Raw genomic sequence first — 19,182 nt, 5'->3', positions numbered from 1 at the left:
GGAGAGATGGAGGGATAAGCATGAAGGGGGATGTAGGGGGAAGGAAAAAAGGAAAGAATGAAGGAGAGCAGGAGGGAGGGAGACACGGATTGATTGGAGAAGTTAGCCGAGCTTGCAGTTGTGGAAAGAGACAAACTGTGTGTGTCTGTGTGTGCTTGTGTGTGCGTGCTAACTGACAGGATGAGAAAGTGTGTGTGTGCAAGAGAGAGAGATAATGAAGCACGGAACTGCAGAGAGACAAAAAAAAATAGCACCACGCTGAGTCTTTTCTTTTAAAAGAAATGTTATTTTTCCTTCCTTCTTTCTCTCTGGAAGTACCGGCAGAGACTTTTGAAGGTTTGATGTGGGAGGTGGCGAGGTGGGGGTGCACAGAGAGAGAGAGAGGGAGAGAGTGTGCTGCCTCTCCCTTTCTCCCTCTCCTCCCTTTTCCCTCAGTGTCTCACTTCACTCGTCGCCTCGTTCACCGGATTTTCCATGAGCTGAAGAAGAGGCAGGGAAAAAAACAGAAGAGAAGAACAGGACAGAATAGGTGTTTGTGGGACCAAACCTGAGCAATTGAGCGCTGCATTGTGAAGGAACAGAAGAATTGGAGGTGAGGACCAGACTGAGGAGGAGAGGAAGAAGAGAGAAGGAGGCAGAGGAAGAGGAGGGATTTTGGGAAAGCAGGGGAGCCACTGTGCTGATAAGACGACAGAAGAAAAGGAGACGAGAAAAAGTAAGCGTAGAGTGACGAAAGTTGTCAGAATTCCCAAAAAGACAAAAAAGACAGAGTGAGAAAAGAAGAGGAAGACAAAGAAGAGGCAAAAAGAGTGAGGAAGAAGAAAGAAAAGGAGGGGGGACAAAGAAAAGGAGGATTCTTCTGAATTGAACCTTGGTCAGTCATCCATCGCTCAGGATGGACAAAGTGGAGCGAGTGATGAAGATGGTGAAGAGGATGTCGCCGAGGAAGAAGAGGAGAGAAGGAGGGGGGGGGAGAGGGGGAGGACCAGGAGAGCTGGAGAGCCCGGACACCCTGTGCGACGAACTCTGCCGCTTCAGCCTCTGCATCAGTGGTGAGAGGTCGCACCACCACGTGTGTGTGTGTGTGTGTGTGTGTGTGTGTGTGTGTGTGTGTGTGTGTGTGTGTGTGTGTGTGTGTGTGTGAAGTTGTGGGTGTTTGATCACGAATGAAACCATTACAGCGGACTATTATTTGTTCAAGTGTGTACAGTTGTGTGTGTGTGCATGTGTTTCAAAGACACCGCTTCTGAGAGAAAACAAAGAGTTTTACGTATTGTGTCTTTATGTATATCCTCTTTTTTATCATGAAGGCATACTGTATTTTGTGTGTTTCAGAAAGTCTGTATTTTCATGTGCTTTTGCTCTTTCGGGTGCTTTGTTTGGATGGGACTTAAAAGATACTGCAACATTGTTTAGCTGGCTTTATAGACAACGCTGTGTGACAAAAGCTAGAGTTTTTTTTTGTCTAGATAAAAAATAAGAAAATTCTTTTGCCCATGTATTTGAAGTATGCATTTACATAGAGTTGCTTTTATCAGAAGATCAAGTGACCTGAAGCCATCAATGTTCTCAACAGTTGACCCCCCTAATGTAAATATAGACTATCCAAAGAAAATGACAGCATTGCACAGGTTAAAATGACAAATGTTTAGAGTAGCAAAGCCAAAAGTGATGTGATGTTCTTTAACCACCACTGAAAGTCTTAAGGAGGAAGTCTGGGTTGACAGTTGGGTTTATGAAGTGTTAAGACTTCAACACTACAGATCAGGCTTTGTGTCCCGTCTTCTACGAGAGTTGATGTTGGTTTGTTTTATCCTGCGGACTGTATAAAACATGGATGTAGACACTATGACATCACCCATAGGTTTCTGAAGAGCTTTTATGATGTTTATAGCACATTGGCTTTGGTAGTCACCATCTTGGCAGTGCCTGTCTTCGTCTGACTCCCAGCTAATCCAAAAATGGGTAAAGAGGTGGAGCTCAGGTGGCCGAATGAAGCGGCAACCTCACAGCTAGCCACCTGTGTTGGCACCCACCTGTCACTCAAAGCGGCCATGCCCTTGACTTAACTTTGAGCTTTCATATAATTGAAATGGGTGAGTTCTATAAAAATTCAACTGAAATTCAACAGTATAGTTGTCATGAAGAGGAAAATTAGCTATAGTGATCAAATATTTTTTTCATCCAAGCTGTAAATAGGTAGTTTCTTTAAAAGCAAAGTGTCAGGGTGGGGAACTTGTTTTGGAGAAACTCGGGGAAGCAAGTCTTGGCAATAAAATGGCTAAATCCCTGCAAAATAACTGACAGCTGCTAGCTTGTTTACGTTCATACTGTTAGCGACCACAGTTAGAGTTAGGGTAACCTGCCATTTCATGCCTGTAGATTCCTAGCTCGGTGGTTGCTGTCGTTTTAAATAGCAACAGGGATTTTGAAAGCCGTAACATGCAGATAGAAGAAGTCGGCCAATCATAGGCCTATACACACATTTGGTGAATCAGACTATCTTTCTTGCAATGTTGGTCTGAAATTACCAGAAATGTCTATTTCCGAGGTCTTATTTATAAATGTAATACTTAAGAGACTGGAGGAGAGCGGCACAGCTGAGATGTCATTTTTTCCTGCAGCGACAGAAGTTTGGCTCTGAGTTTTCCTATGACACTGTTTTGTTGTCTGTTTGCCAGTGTTTGCTGCATTGCTGTTCAGCTGGCTTAATTAGTTAGTGCTACCATTTAATTAGCTCTGAGCTGGTTAGTGTTGATGCTACAGTTTGTTAGGTACCTCATGTTCTTCAAAGACTTGGGAAAGTGTTTCACAGAGAGTTCATATTTTTTTGCGAGGTTTATTTTTTAACTTGCTTTGATCGCTCACAAACAGCTCAGCGAGGAGAGCGAGAGGCTGAGTCTGGTAGAAAACGTGCGGAGGGAAGGGAGTGTACTGTAGTAAAGTGCACATGTGTGGGAGAGGGAAGTGTGAGTGTGCCTATTTTCCTCTCCCCCCTTCCATCCATACATCCTTTCATCAAACAATCTTTGTAATCACTCAGCAGAAACTGCAGCAGCCAGACTTCAAACAGCATCAAACAGCCATCAGAGAACCAAACATTACACTGCAGGCGGGGAAAGGTCACTTTGTAAACAAGAGGGAGCACGAGCATATCAAGGCAAAAATCCCACTACCCCCCTCTGTTCCGGCACAATAGATGATGTTGTTCTTCTCGTATGACAAATGCCATTTGCTGGATGCTTTTATCTGCCACATGCTACAGCAACAGATCATAAATGTATAGAGTGCCTGGTCTGAATCCAGATGAGTTAGACCAATGGATTCCTTCACCGTTATGTAGTACTGGTAAAAGAGGAGTATGTTAATGCTGGATATACTGGATCATGTTGGATATCAACCATTATACCAATCATCTTACCTCTGAAACAAAGAAAATTGAAATTCAGTCATCCCACTTTAACGCTGTTATAAGCAACTCCATTGAAAAATTGTTGAGTGTTGAGCATCATTCCCAAGTCACCAAACACCAACACTTTGCTGGTGTTTGACAAACTCAGTGATATTCAACAGTCAGCAATCTTTTTCCAAATATGCAAGTATGGGTTGTGACAATAACTGGATTGCTGCATTACTGCATTACCACAATACTGCAGTCACATGATGCCTACCGTGGAGTTAAGGTCATTATATTTTGAAGGGTCGGTCTCACGTTGAGATCAGCTTGTGGATCTATTAATACACATAACGATCAGCACTATCATATGCAAGCCAGTAACATGGCCTCTGATTGGTTGACAGACTCAACCCAAGGCATGCTGGGATTGCCAGTGGTGCATAAAAACATGCTAACTACAACAACAACTGTTTTAATGAGGGAAGAAATGGATAAATTATGAAAGAACACATCCAGTGTTGGATATATAATAATGCATTTATTTTACCACGTCCCCAAAAAAGAGATCGCACTTAATGGCTGGATTACAAAACCTCTGAAAGGGATACGATTACACCAGAGGCAAGAGAGTTTTAAAGGTGCAACGTTTGCATCAATATTAGCCCAAAAATGCACAGTTGTTTACCAGTGTTCCTGCTGTTGCAACTATTCTGAAATATGCTGAGAAACTGAAATGAAACTATGAATTTGGAGTCAGAGCTGCGCCAGTAGTAGTAGAAGGGAAGGACAAAAAGCTGCAAAGAAGTGAAACATCAGCACTGCTCTTTCATCGCAACATACAATGATACCAATACTGGGTGTGAAATCCAATATTTGCAATGACAGATAGTGATTTGTCATAAATTGAGCAACTTTTCTGTAATCTCTTTAGCCTTCACGTTGTATGCTGTAAGTTTAACGCGTCACTGGATAGAAGTGGGGTTCTACTGTCTGGAGTTTTCTTTTTGGCTGTTGGCTGGCATGAGCTAATTAAATTGTATTGTACATTGAAGCACAGTTTTCCCTCAGAATGTTGGCTGTCTTGATTCTTCTGTGTTCATCAGACTAAAGTGTGGATCCGTGCCATCAATCCACCCGATGTCGGCACTGGATTGGTTCTGATCCCGACCCTGGAAAGCATTCTCATTAGTAGTTGTTTAATTGGACAGTTGTGGCTTTGCAAGGTGGGCTTGTTGTTTTTGAGGCATTTTATTACTCGGAATCTTTGGGAAAAAAAAAAAAAAATCTTGAACGTGTGACAGGTGCATCAGAGGAGGGTGCAACTTTAAAAAAATGAGTAATACCTCCTGTATGCTGCCTCGCTTCCTGCTGAAGTATTTATTTGATAACACCGTTTTGGTCTGTCCAGCTTTCATTGGGTATATGGGCGGCATCACAACACATTGGAGCTCATCAGTCAAACCCATCTCTGTAGTCCTCTGATTGGATGATTGGATTATTGAGGCAGCTCCTATGTGTATGTGTGTATGGAAGTGGTGTGATGCTGCCCATATACCTGATGAAGGTCAAACAGACCAAAACAGTATAATCAAATAAATACATGGAATGTTGGCACAAGACATTGGCTAATCAATCAAATGCACACACCTGTGGTTGGTACAATTCAATCTTCATTGTTAACTGCAGGCCTTATGGCACTTTTCCTCCTCAAAAGTGGTGATAGAAACAAGCTACAGTGATCCCAGAGGACAAAAGCATGGAGCTCTTTGCCTATTGTCTCTGAACAATGGATGTGTGTGTGCGTATATCTGTGTGTAAGTGTTGAATATCTTTTGGGTGCACAAAGAGGGGAATTACTGGCCAGAGTGAAATATGGGGAAATTATGGACATTATAAGGACATTGCCTTGAGACCTGGCTGGACCATTACATGGTTGCTGTCTCAAAGCATGATATTCTCTTCTCCCAAAATGGCTCTGTGCCACAAATGAATGGTGATAAAGCCACAAACCACCATCCTGTGCTAAATTTGAATAAGCACAGTGGATGTGCCCCGCAGCAAAAATTCAAATTTACCTGAGGTGAACTGCTTGAAAGCCGGGGTGAGGCACAGATTCTGTAGAAAGCGAGCTGCACATGCAATCGGGGGTAAAATGACTATAATAAAAGTCCATATGTGCAGGAAGCAACGTGCATAAGTGTTGACATGCTGCAAGTTGAGGGAAACAAGTTGTGTATTTTGGAAACCAAACAAGCAAATTCATGACACAATGCACTTGATGCAATGCACTGAGTTAATTTGGAAATGGTATCTAAAATCCATGTATATATAATGACATGTAAGTATACTATAAATCCCACATAAATGATGTAGTGACAAAGGTTTAGCAAATCCAGCATATACAACAATAAAACTAATTATCAGTTCAAACAAAGCAAACTGAGAGATTTAGTTAAAGGTCCAGCATGTAAGATTTAGGGGTATCTAAATTTGGAATATAGTCAAGTGTAGAGCTGCAAGGATAATTATTTAATTATTAATTGATTATTAAATTAATGGTGAGCTATAATCAGTTGATTGGTTTGATTAATTTTTTAAGAAATTCTTAGATGTGAACATGTTCTAGTTTCTTTACACCAAATATTTTTATTTTGTGGTCAAAACAAGACATTTGTGGACGTCATCTCCGGCTTAGGTCTGTAAAATGTTAGAAAAGGGTGAAAAATATGACTCAGTGTTTCAAAAATAACTAAACAATCAATTGAGAAAATAATCGACAATGAAAATAATCATTGGCTGCAGCCCTAGTCAAGTCATAACGGAAGTCATTTCAAGGTACAACAGGTCTAACTTTCTCTTTATAATATTATTTGGCAGAAATGTAATGTAATATTCATAAGCATGTATCAAATAAAATGTAGGCTAATTGTCTTCCCTGAATATTAATGTAGTTTATTATTCTGTGTTATATCATTAAAAATGCACACCGTTGAATGCAAAGTAACACGTTTAATTTAACTGGACGTATCATCATCATTAGTTTCCCAGAGAGCGAAAAAGCCTTGTGAATATAAATTATATTTATGAGTGCTACACCAATGCAATGGTAAATGGCATAAATCTGACATTCAGACTTTAATTGGGTCACGTTATTGATCACCAACAGCAGCCAATCAGAAATGCCAAATAGGAAAAATTCTTATTAATTGTTCCAATGGAAAACAAAAGCAGCCTACCAGCGAAAGAGTCTGAGGCTACTGGAAAAAGAGCAGAGGATTATGTAGGGTATCCTATTTTATAGGTCTATTGATTTGAACTTTGAGGGATACAAGCTAAATTGTTTGGTTGTTGTCTTGTGGTTCTCTGCCAGTTTCTTCACTGCGTTATGCAGAGAAATCAGAGCAGGAATTTAGTGCGCCTGAGCCCATGTATTTGAGGTACTTGGATGTACATGCATGTGGCGACCTGGCTGCATCCCTGCTCAACAAGACATGTTGTTGGGTAAACAGGAAGAAGCAGCCTGGTCTTCTGTTTTAGGACACTGCAGATGAAAGTTTCAGCAGTGAAAACTCCCCTGTCTCAGCTGGAATCAAGTCGGCTGATGGCTTCGCTGTGACTCAGGTCAGGTGACAGGTGTCTGGCTTTAGAATGGTGTTACACAGAAGTGAGTGCATGGATGCTGTAAACTAAGTTGCAGGGGAGGAACCAAGCCATTGTTTTACCAGTCCCAAGTCAAGTTCTAGGCCCTAAACTTTGAGTTTCAAGTCCTAAACATGACATAATGTAATCCTGAGTTTCCAGCCTCTTTGATTACAAGATCACGTAGCTATTAAGCTAATGTTAGGTAAGCATTAGCTCGCTCAGTATATTAATTAGGTTCAACTAGCCATCCTTTGTGCAACTTCAAATGTCAAACAAAGGGGGAATTTGCATTTCTGTCTGTAATTTTTGACCCATACATTTTGCAAACTGTGCTTCATTTTTGTTGACCACCAAAAGTCAACAAAATTGTCTACAGTATTACTTTTTACAACTGGAGCTCAGTAACGGAACATTAGTTCTTCATGGTTCTCTCCTGCAGCTTGATTGGATGCTGTCGGATTAGTTCAAACAGCAGCCAAAAAGTGGATCTGAGTAATTAAGTGTCACCTTGCTGAGAATTTTTCCATCTCTTTTCATCGATTCAGGAAATTAAGGGAAATAAATTGATTCATGGATTCACACTTTTTAAATAACAAACATCTTAATCCGCAGGCTTGGGGGAAATTTTCAGGTATTTTCAAGTCAAGTCCAAGTGAAGTCACGAGTCATTGGTGTTAGTCCATGTCAAGTTGCAAGTTGTTTATGAGTTTGTCAAGTCCAATAGATACATTTTGCTCTCGTAAATTTGTAAACCACAGCCATAAAATGGTGTTCTTGGTGTAATCTCTGGAGAAATTAAGGAACCCTTTCCTGAGCTGATACAGTAAACACCACGCTGGAGAAAATTCATAGATGATACTCCAACGTCCCATTGCGGTGAAGGTAGCATGGAACTGTGCTACAAACTATCCAGCTACTAACAGCTGACAGACAGTGAAATAAAGAGTTGTTGCTGGAAACGATACACCATCTCGTCTAGTTTCATAAGTATAAACTTCTTTTGCAAGTAGTTGCAAGTTTCAGCTCATATTAATGTGGATCTTAAGTGTAAAGTCGCCTTAAGCAAATGTCCCCCAAGAACACCTCAGCTCTCTCTCTCACACTCTTTCAAAAATATTCCTTCCAGTGGCCCCCAAAGATCTCCGATTGCATCCGCTGAGAAACTCCAATATGCAAAATGTACGACTTATTACTTCAGAAGGATCTTGATTTGAAAGTACTGTGTAAGCTGTCCTCCAAGCCACTGGTACTGTCAAAACCTTTCAGACTTGCTTGGCACATGTGTGTTCTGGAACCTAAATATACCCCAAAGCTGCTGAACCACTGCATTATTTCCAAGAGGGCCAATTTTCATCTCAAATCTGCATCTTGTAATTGTGCCCCACGCACTGAAATTATCAGTTCCACAGTGAAACTCCAGCTGAAGTCTGCAGCAGCCGGCAAATAATAATGCAAACGAGATGTGTGATAGAGGTGGGAAATTACCATCAGCCGGCAGCCAAAATCCTGCTCCGACAGTCAAACCGTCACCTTTAGTGGAGCTGTAGATAAACAAACACTACAGTACATTTCAGATTCAGGCATGTTCAGGGTGCTACAGAAAGGCATTTAACTGGCACACTGTGACCTTTTCATTTAACCTCTAAGATATCCTGCAGCATATCAAAAACAGCAGAATAAACTGTATTATATGGAATCTCTCATTGATTTTGTTCCGCATAAATCACTGCAGCAGACCCCTCAAGACAATATATACTAACTTTTGTTTCCAGCCAAGTGGCAGTTTAATTTTAGATATGAACAACAGTCACTTCACAGGAAGTGACAAATGACAACCTTGTGTTTTGTTTTGTTTTTTTGGTGATTTCCTATGTAGGCATCACTGACCAGCTGAATCAGGGCCAAAGCTTGTTGCATGTGCTGTTTAACTTTACCTTACATTTAACTTTAAATACACTACAACAACTTTTTAACTAGTTATGAAATGGTCTCTATTTATTACTGATGCCTCTATTTGACTTCTATACTTTTAGGAGATATCCATGAGTTACTCTTAGTCAGAGTTACAGCCAGTTAAAAAGATGGAGGATATTTTTATTTAGATAACTGTATTTTTGGCAATATTTTTTGTGCCTATTACTGTGGAAACACTATTGCTTTTGTCCATAGAGGCCTCTAAAATCAAAAACATAGTAGCTTTAAAAGTCAGTGCTCCCTAATTCTGAAGTGCAGGACAATGCAACAAGAACTGCTACTGTAATGTTAGGAAGGTTACATAAAAAAAACTGACTTAAAGACATTTGAAATTAAAGGTGGATTAAGTGATTCTGGAGAGACATAATTGATTGTTGAGTCTCATTCCCAGGTTGTCACATATGCTTTGGGTTTGTGGCTCGGACAGACCAGGGAACGAGACTCAACAATCAACTGTCTTTCTCCAGAATCATTTAGTCCACCTTTAACTCTAGTTATTAGATGTGAAGTTAGATCTCTCCTCCTCCCTCCACCAGTATGTTATGCATCCTATTTCAGTTTTTTGCTCCATCCACATGATGTGTTTGTGGTTGGAAAAAGTTGTCTAATTTTTTGCATTTGGAACTGAAATGTACAGGCATCTCTCAAAAACAGCAGGAGCCAATTTACAATGACAATGGGAGATTAATATTAACCACAAGACAAATGTCTGTAAATATTTGTCACTGGCCGTGTGTGTGTTTTCTTGCTCTAACAGCCATATTGGCGGCAAACAGCAGTCGTCTGGGAGTCCATTTTCACTCTAACAATCTTCTCATTTGTTAAAAATTAATGAATCTGGCAGGTGGGGTTGGGGATGAATTTGCCATGGCTGCTACTGTGGAGTTAGAATTAGTTCCCTGGCTTGTTTACAACAACTGAAGTGGGTGATAGACCTGTTGACTGGAAAAATGAGTGGATGCACATCAAAAGCACCGCAGATTTACATCAGCCTGCTGAAAGCTGCTCACACAGGCTGAAGAGGCTGAACCACATCCACAAATAGCTAAATGGCTACATCAGCATCAAAAGCGCAACAGAGAAGGGAGATAATTGAATATGTCGGTAAAGAAAAAACAGATCACAGCAAAGGGAAGGCACAAAACAGGCCAGGTAATGAAATGTGACATTGGAAACCTGCTCCAAATGGGTAAATAACATCATGCTGATTGCCAGTACAGCACCTGAGGTAAATTTAAACATCACTACTAGCTTGGCCCTGCAGTCTTGCTTGGTCTGATTTGACCATGGCTTAGTAGCTTTAGGCCTGTGAGGTAGACTTCACTGAATCAATTTGCTGACTTTTTGACTTTTCTAAACTTGTGATTATTCATGTACCATTATGCTGATGCTTGCTAAGTCCCACCCTTTTTTGCTCTTTGCTCCAATTACAGCTGAGTGACCTTGGTACCTTGGTCAACCTTTTACTTTACCATAGAATCAGCATGTAGGGTCATATCTTAATAACTCTTGCTAATATTCGCAAAACTTTGGCTAACTAGTTACTGAATGATTGATGTAGATTAGCTAGCTAGTTTGCCAGCATTTTGTTAGCATTAGCTAATTAAAATTTTGGAGGTAACTTAATGACCTCCAAAATGTGTTTTTCTTTTCATCATAGATTAGCCTAGCACATAGCAAGTACAGGAGATAGGAAGAGAGAAACTTGACTGAGGTACCAAGCTCGCTCAACTGTTACTGGAGCACACAGCAAAAAGGGGTGGGATTTATATCAGTTAGAATTCACGGAAGTTGCTGTTCTGCAAAGATAGGCTACATAGGCCCACCTCTCTTTCTGAAACACATTAAACTGGGATTAGGTAAATCTTAACAATGAGATTCTGTGGCTCAAACAAGAAGTTTCACCCTCACGGTGTGTATTCACGGGAGGCTTTTCAATCGTCCATCTCATGCCTGTATGAAAAAAATACATTGCCATTTTATTCAATGAGCTGTCTTCACAGGCCACGTAATTGCTGGTATTTTACTCAGACTTTAGTACAAACTGTAGCATCAAGCTTCAAGTTGACTCTCTCCCTTTTAGGGCTGCACTTAGCCCGGCATCACCAAAATGTCAGACCAATGATATGTTTGTTATAGCGACACTTGATCCGTTTCCAAGTAAAGCATAAAATAGTGCCTGCCTGCTTACAATCTTTCTCATTGTACAGCTAAACTGGTATGCTAAAACAAAATATTTTACATGAGAAAAAGGTAATGCAGCAACAGAAGCTGGATCAGTATTTGATCAGCGCTGCCTAGTTTTACAGTTCTACCTGAGTTTCAGGAGCCTTTATTTGAAGAATGACACAAAATTCTAGTATTACAGCAACATAGTGCACAGGTTTCTGATAACATCTGAGGCAAGCAATGGGACAACATGGTCACAAAATCTTGATCCAAACTTGATCAGCACTGGCCAGTTTGATTTCAGTTTTGGGAGCCTCAGGCATTGAGCTGATTTACCTGCTGACTGGATGCAACTGGATAGACCTACAACCAATTAGAGCTGTAAATCATCATATAGATCCCACCTCATATTAAATAAATGGTTGTGATTGACCTGACCGGATCCAAGGCTGGTGGAAATCAGTCTGAATGGAAACCCAGATGTATCTGCCAGAGCGAATGAAAACATGAGCTCAGCAGATTAATCAGGTTCCCAGGCTAGACTGCAGCCTAAAAGTTGATGATTCGAGTTTTCAGTCGAGAAGACTCCAGGTCAACTACCATTTTGTCAGTCGAATCACTGCATTTTCGCTTTGGCTGCATCATTGTACCCAGAGCAACACAGAAGGAGCAGCACGGTTGGCTGTAAACTTTGCAAACAAGCCTTGTCTCAAAGTGACCAAATTACAAAACTGACCTTGAGGGAAATAAAAAAGGGTGATGGAAACAGAAGAGAGCAGGAGGCCGGACAGTGTAATCATGTCCGTTGGCTCTGATGCTCTCAGCTCCAGTGTTGAATGTTAGTGAAGTCAGCTAAACTACTTTTGAATCAGATGCTGGCAGTGTGACTGAGTGTTCGGCTGACAGAGCTGTCAGCAGCCCGGCAGGAAGAGGCGCTGTGTGGTGCTCTGCACTTTGATAACTTATCTATGACCAGGACACTGCAGCTTTCTCTGACTATGTGGAAAACTGGTCTTTGCACATCACAGATGATGAACAAAGTCATTAAAAGACAAGATTAGTGAGATTTTTATATCTTTGGTAGGTAAGGTGTATTGAAAAAACCCATGAGTATTAATGTTGAGTGTTTCAAAATGAAAAATATCTATAGATGACGTGACATACAAATTACCAAAGACTGCCTCAACTTCTTAAAGACAGTCAGTGAAATAATAAGTGGCCCATATTTGTCAGAGGATGTATCTAAAATTAATCTTGCCTCCAAATTAAAAGCTTAATTTTTCATTCAGTTTTATTTCAGTCTTCTGGACAATTTGATCAGAAATTTAAAGACAGTGTTTGGTGGAAAAGCCCCAGATTTCACCCAGACACCAATCTGAGTTACAAAGGCTGTGTGAGTCTAGAACATAACTCTTAGTACCAGAAAACCAGCATTAAGAGTTATGGGGTCAATATTTGGTCCATTTTGGTTCAATATTTGGTCAGTCAGGCAAAATTGTACATGCAGTCACAATGGGAATCAGCCAGTTTCCCCTCTGGTTTTTAGGGGACATACCTGTGTTGGAAATGGTGGGAAAAAGTATGATAAAAGTTTAGTTTCAATGCTTGAATGATTGGATATCAAGGTTTTTATTTCAGAAGCACTCAACATTCACTGTAGAAAGATAGGGTGAGCCCTGAGTTTTAAAAACCCACAGCTGAGGGGAATGAAAAGTCTCACATTTCCTCCTATCATCACGAATCAGCATGGTGACACTGATTTCAACTCTCTGTACAAACACTCACTTTTTCATAATGTATGAGTGTCTTTTTACTGCATGAATACATATGTGCACATAAAACATGATACACACACATACTGGCAGGGGCACACTGAGAAAGAGAAAATATTGCAGTGATGTGGTGTTTCAAATCAGGTGGAAACCTCAGGAGAAACATCCCCAGTAGCTGCAGTTGGAGTTTGTTTTTACACATGAATCCTCCATTAGATATCTGTGAATATTTTTTGAACATTAAGCAGAAGCAAATTAATATTTTGAAAGATTAAAGTAGTTTTACTCCAATCAACTTGATTCCAGAGTGTTTTTGCAAGCCTGAACAATGAAAAGCTGACAACACCTGCTTAAAGTTGGGATATAATATAATGTGAACATTTGCAAATAGATTTTGACCTGTATTACATTTTTGCAGTTTTTTTTTTTGTAAATATACATTCATTCACATCATTTTGATAATTTTGAAAAGTTGGGACAGGGACTTGTTTACCACTGTGTTACATCACCTTTTCTTTTAACACTCGGTAAATGTTTGGGAACTGAGGACAGTAATTAAACAGGTTTTGAAAGCAAAATTCTTTCACGCTCTTGCTTGATATGCAACTTAAAGTGCTCTGTTGTTGTATTTTGCACATTTTCAATGGGAGACAGGTCTGGACTGCAGACAGGTCAGTTTAGTAGCCGAACTCTTTTATTACACAGCCATGCAGTTGTAACACCTGCAGAATGTATGTTGTGATTGTCTTGTTGAAATAATCAGGGACGTTCCTGAAAAAGCAGTTGTCTGGATGGCAGCATATGTTGTTCTAAAATCTGTATTTTCCAATTATTCATGCCATGGACACTAACACACCCTCATACCATCACAGATGGTGACTTTTCTACTTATTAATACTTATTAACAATATTTCTCTCTTTAGCCAAGAGGACACAGCATTCATGATTTCCAAGAACAATTTAACATGTAGACGTGTCAGGCCACAGCACACATTTCCATTTTCCATCAGTCCATCTCAGATGAGCTCGGGCCCCAGAGAAGTCGGCGGCGTTTCTGGCTGTTGTTGATATATGTCTCTCTCTTTGCATGGTGGAGCCTTAATTTGCATGTAGATGCGGCGACAAACGGTGTTCACTGACAACAGCGTTCTGAAGTTTTCCTGAACCCATTTAATAATATTCTTTATACAGTTATGTGGGTTTTTAATGCAATGCTGCCTCAGGGGTCGAAGGTCACGGGCATCCAATGTTGGTTTTCAACCTGAACTCCATTGTGCAAGTTTCTGAGGATTCACTGAATCTTTTATTAATGTTATGGATTGTAGCTGGAGAAATCTCTTCATTTCCTTACAGATCTGTGTTGAGAAATGTTCTTACACTCTTAGACTTTTTGCCAATGCAGGTTTTCGCAAAGTGGTGAACCTGGCACCATTTATGCTAGTGAAAGAAGACGCCCCTTTCATGCCTAATCAGAAAACTGGCTGTTATCAGTTAATCTGTTTACTTGTGGAATGATCCAAACTGGTGTTTCTGAGCTTTCCACAATGTTCCCAGTGTTTTGTTGCCCACCCCAACTTTTCTTTGAAAGAATGAGTGTATTTTTGCATAAACCAATAAAGTTAATCTGTTTGAACAGTAAATATCTTGTCTTTGTACTGTATTCAATCGAATATGGGTGAAAAGGGATTTGCAAATCATTGCACTGTGTTTTTATTTACATTCTATATAACGTTCCCAGACTTTTTGGAATTGGGGGTTGTAAAAGTGTTAAATGATTTTTGATTGCATCTGAACATTTACTTGCTCCCTTTTTTTCATATTTGGACCTGTTGCATTGACTGCATTTATCTGTGAAAAGTGAAAATTGTCAAACTACTACACGTCTTTCGCTATAACGTACTTTTTGGGAAAATGGGCTCAACAAGAAACATGCATTACCGCAGCTGGGGGTGCTGCATTGCTAGTCTTACACATATTTTAGTGTATTTATTTTTAGGGGCTGGAGTGACCCAGTTTTGCCTCGGGGATCAACAAAGCTCATCATATCTTCTTAATCTTATTGGCTGCATCCGTAGAAAGACTGATAGTAGTGTTATCATGTTATCTTTTCAGTATGAAAACAGCAGAGTTGTGTAGAGTGTACATCATTACAAGAGCTCTTCATGTGTGATCAGTGGTTCTAAAGATACGAACAACTTCTTATTTCTGTGTTAATCATCCTTTTGTTTGATGTAGCCAACATTTTCTTGATTTGTAAGACACTTTACTCAACACTTGAAATGATAACTTTACTTAGCAGCCACTGATAACTCAAAGTGTACCTGTGAGTTCTGTTTTGACCACACAGTGTGTTGGAAAATGTTAATTATTTAAGGTTCAAATACTGGCTGTGATCTCTTTCTAAGTTCATGATATTTCTTAAGGAAAATGTTTCAGATTATACCTTTAAGCAACTAACTTAAAAATTTCTGTAGTTACAGCAACATGAAAAATCTTGAACACTTTAGTGTCATGTGCATTGAAAAAGGTTCACTTTGTTTCCCGAATAGCGAGGTCAGGTTATATGACTCAACTCTTGAGTGTCTCTTGATCTTCTGGCATATCGTGGGAGTCATCCACAGCAGATTTTTCTTTTTTTTCCCCTTTAATTTATTCAGTTTAACATAGAATCATAATCGGTGTGCTGTCATGAGCTAATTATAAAACTGAATAATGAAAATGCAAAATAAATTAACAATACTGGCAGTAACATTTTGATGATAATATTATTTTTTACAGATTCTACAGTTCAAACAAACTAACAGGAGTGTTTACACATCATGTAATGTGAATATGATGATAAATGTCTCAGTGGCTATAAAATAGGAAAATCCTCCTGGTGTTCAACCCTGAATATCAGATGTTATGGCTGCTGTATCAGTCTGTGTTTGCGCTCATGAGACACATTTAGCAGCTAAATTTAGGTGTTAAATCCTCCTTTTCTTTTGCTCTCTCATCTCTCCACCCACAGTCCTCTGTCTATCTCACTCCTTTGGTCTCTCCCTCCTGTCTCTCTGTGTCTCCTTTTGCTCTCTCTGTCACCCTCACATGCTTTGCCCTCAATCTCTCTCTCCCTCTCTCTCTCTCTCTCTCTGGGTGATACTACAGTCGTGTGTGGGTGGATGTTTCATTCCTCCTTCTCTCTCTTCTTCCAGCACTAGAACCTTCTAACCTGCTATCACTGACTGCAGCTCCATGTGTCATTTATCTGCTGCTGCTGTGCCGCTGCTGCTGCTTTGTCTTAATTTCCTTTTTGATGTGTGTGAGGCACATTAGCAATGCAAACTGCTGGTTGCAAGTCAGGATTGATTAATGAAACTCTTATGGTAAACAAATTGAAAACACAACATAAAGTGTATAAATATAATAGTAATAATATGTACTTATAAAGTATATATTTTTTTAGTTTAGTGTTATTGTACAGTATATGATTTAGCTTTATTTGTTCTGCCAGCAGCAGTTAGTGTTGAATCTTCTGTTGCTAATAGCAGTTCCATTGCAACTGCAGTTTAACTGACGTAAAAAGTTTGTCAGAAAATCTTGTATCTTAATCCAAACACTTGTGCAGTAGACCATTATCTGCAGGTTCTCCGTTTGTTGTTAACAACTGTTGTAACGTTTTCTATTTGCTCTTTTCTGCACGTCATTTGAGATGATAAATTAGTTTTTGTGATCAGTTCAGTGCTGACCAAGCTAGCCATTATGCTAGGCGCCATACCATTGTTGCGACAGCCCATTTTTCCAAAACCCTAGTGGTCTGAAAAATTTCCCATTGGACCAAAAGCCCATTTGTCCCACTGCGCTTCCTTAGAAAGCCCATTGTTTCAGAAATAACCCTTTTCAATGCATTTGCTAACGCTAACCCCCTAAGAACTTGGGTGACAGGGGAGCACACCAACTGAAGCAACAGTAAAACCCTGCCAATTCAGCACCATGGTCAGAGTCATCACCGAACTAACCACTGCACAAAGAGTGTATCTTCAGAGCAATGGACCTCAGGAGCAATGGGCATTTGTTTTTGAGGTAACAGGCTGTAGGATAAATGGGTTTTTAGTCAAATGGGACACTTTTCAAACTATTGGTGTTTCGGAAAATTAATGGTCCATTGAGACATAGGCAGGCCCATTATACTAGCTGCATAAATTCTAATATGTTGCTAATAAAATATTCTCGGACACTTAATATGTTTTTTTTCCACCGGTGGTACATGCTAAATGTTCTGTTACCAATACATACTAAGATGATACTACTACTACTACTGCTACTCCTACTTAAATCCTTCTAATATATGTTATATAAGGTATATTGAAATTGTTCCTTATGTAAGGAAGAAAATACCTATGTCTCAGTTGTTAGAAACATACCCAAAACCCTGTAGTGTTAGTAATTACAGGCCTCATTACCTTCCAACTATAATTTGTGGGTAATTTGAGGCAAAGAGGATGACCTTGTCAGTCATGGCTTGTGCTCTGTGTTTTCTGCGTCCTTTAAAATGTAGGTCCAGATTCATTTGATCTCTAATGACCGTTATCGGTGAGGCGTGGAGGCAGGGACAGTGTGACGTTGTTATCAGCAGAGCAAGCCTTTTATATTGAAGGTTGGGCAAACTAAGCATGTGACCTTCGCATGGGTGACCACCGTTTGCCCTGCATTAAACATGACAGTAAGGTCTTATTCTAACCTCAACCGGTTGTACTGGTGTTTGAAGTATAATCACACCTTAACCACAGTGGTAGCAAGTGGTCATTTGTAATGGAAAGGCACTGGAAAATTGTGTCATGCTGTTGATAGAGATTCAGGATCAGGAAATACTTATACTGTCTTAGAGGACAATGAGAGACTGTATGTTTCACCATAAGGGTTAGATGACCCTGACCCTTCATCCCACAGTTTAAATTATGGAAATCAAGTCCAGATCTCCATATGAGAGGTCTGTCGTATTTTCCCAGTTACAGTTACATCTACCTTCTGAATATTTATACCTAACTCCCCATTTCCTGTCACAGGTTGTAAACCCATCTGAGCAAGACACAGCTCACATCTCCCTCTCCCCACTGATTCACATATTCCCATCTCCTCCACACAGTGTATTTGATGCCACAAAATTCCATCTACCTCTCTACTTCTTTTGTGTGCATTTTGCACTGCATCTCATTTCGCTGAATGTAGAACCAGAATGTAAAGCCCGTTCCAGTTTCACACTCAATTTAAGTCAGAGCCCGTACTAAGAAGCATCATAACAATGTCTAACTATGTTGTGCTGTTTGCAGTGTGAAATATTCTCAGAAGACAGTCCATTCTTGCTTCCTGACCCATCTGGAGATTATTAAAGCGGTTTGCTTCAGCTTGTGCCGAATTAGTTTTCTAGCTCAGCATGATTCAGTATTATTACCAGCCAAGCTCCTGACCCCACAGCAACCCTTAGTACACCGAGGATTAGCTCCACAGAAAGTTGTGAATAATAAACCTCTGCAAAGCCTCATCAAAAGCTCTACTTTTGATTAAGCGTGTTCTTTCCAGACAAACAAGTATCTGGAGCAGTTACGTAGCATTTGGGGAATGGCGTCTCAGTCGTGATCCTCAGGGGTGAGGACAAAACCTATATCAGCTGCAGTAAAAACAACCCCAAGAATCAAGGTTTTAGTACGGGTGCAGAGACAAATGCTGACATCTATACAGCCAGCATGACTGCAGGAAATTCCTGAAGGGACACTTTGAGACACCATGAGGTGAAATACCTCCTCATTCTTGAGGAATGAGTCTCCTCCGAACACCGGCGGAGGGAAATTGCAGCAGAGAGTGCATCCATCATGAGTCCATCCGTCACAGAGAGTCCATCACGCTTAGCCTGAGTTACAGACTGATGTGTTTGTGTCACAAATTTCTAATCTCGTGGGGAAGCAGGTTGCCAGCACTCACTCTTAAAATAAACTACTTCTGAGTCTGTGTGACTTTTGTTTACAAAGTCTGGGCTGCTTGAATTTAGCAGTCAGTGCAAATGTGCAAAAAAAAGATGGAGATTGATGGGAGAAAAATTTCAAACAGGTTTTTTGTAGTCAAATGCAAAGTTCTTACAGGACATGTCTACACTTTCACACTGCCAGATATCAGTAATTTATAAGCAATGATTGTGAGATGAATGATTGAACAGGTCGAAGCAAACCATCTTGACAGCTCTGACCTTTAAGG

The 19,182-nt window shown here is 40.1% G+C and overlaps 1 protein-coding gene across 1 annotated transcript in view; it reads left to right on the top strand.

The window, feature by feature from the left end:
• The first annotated feature begins 895 nt into the window (after nt 1-895).
• grip2b (glutamate receptor interacting protein 2b) overlaps nt 896-19,182 on the top strand; it is a 243,520-nt gene continuing 225,233 nt past the window's right edge. Inside the window, exon 1 of the mRNA XM_084745930.1 lies at nt 896-1,052. Within this exon, the coding sequence (XP_084602056.1) occupies nt 896-1,052 (157 nt within the window). The remainder of the gene's footprint in view (nt 1,053-19,182) is intronic.

The sequence above is a fragment of the Lutjanus erythropterus genome, chromosome 2 (assembly GCF_056507025.1).
Source record: "Lutjanus erythropterus isolate fLutEry1 chromosome 2, fLutEry1.hap2, whole genome shotgun sequence".
NCBI lineage: Eukaryota > Metazoa > Chordata > Actinopteri > Lutjaniformes > Lutjanidae > Lutjanus > Lutjanus erythropterus.
Note: the sequence above shows the minus strand (reverse complement) of the source record. Positions and strands in the feature narration are given on the sequence as shown.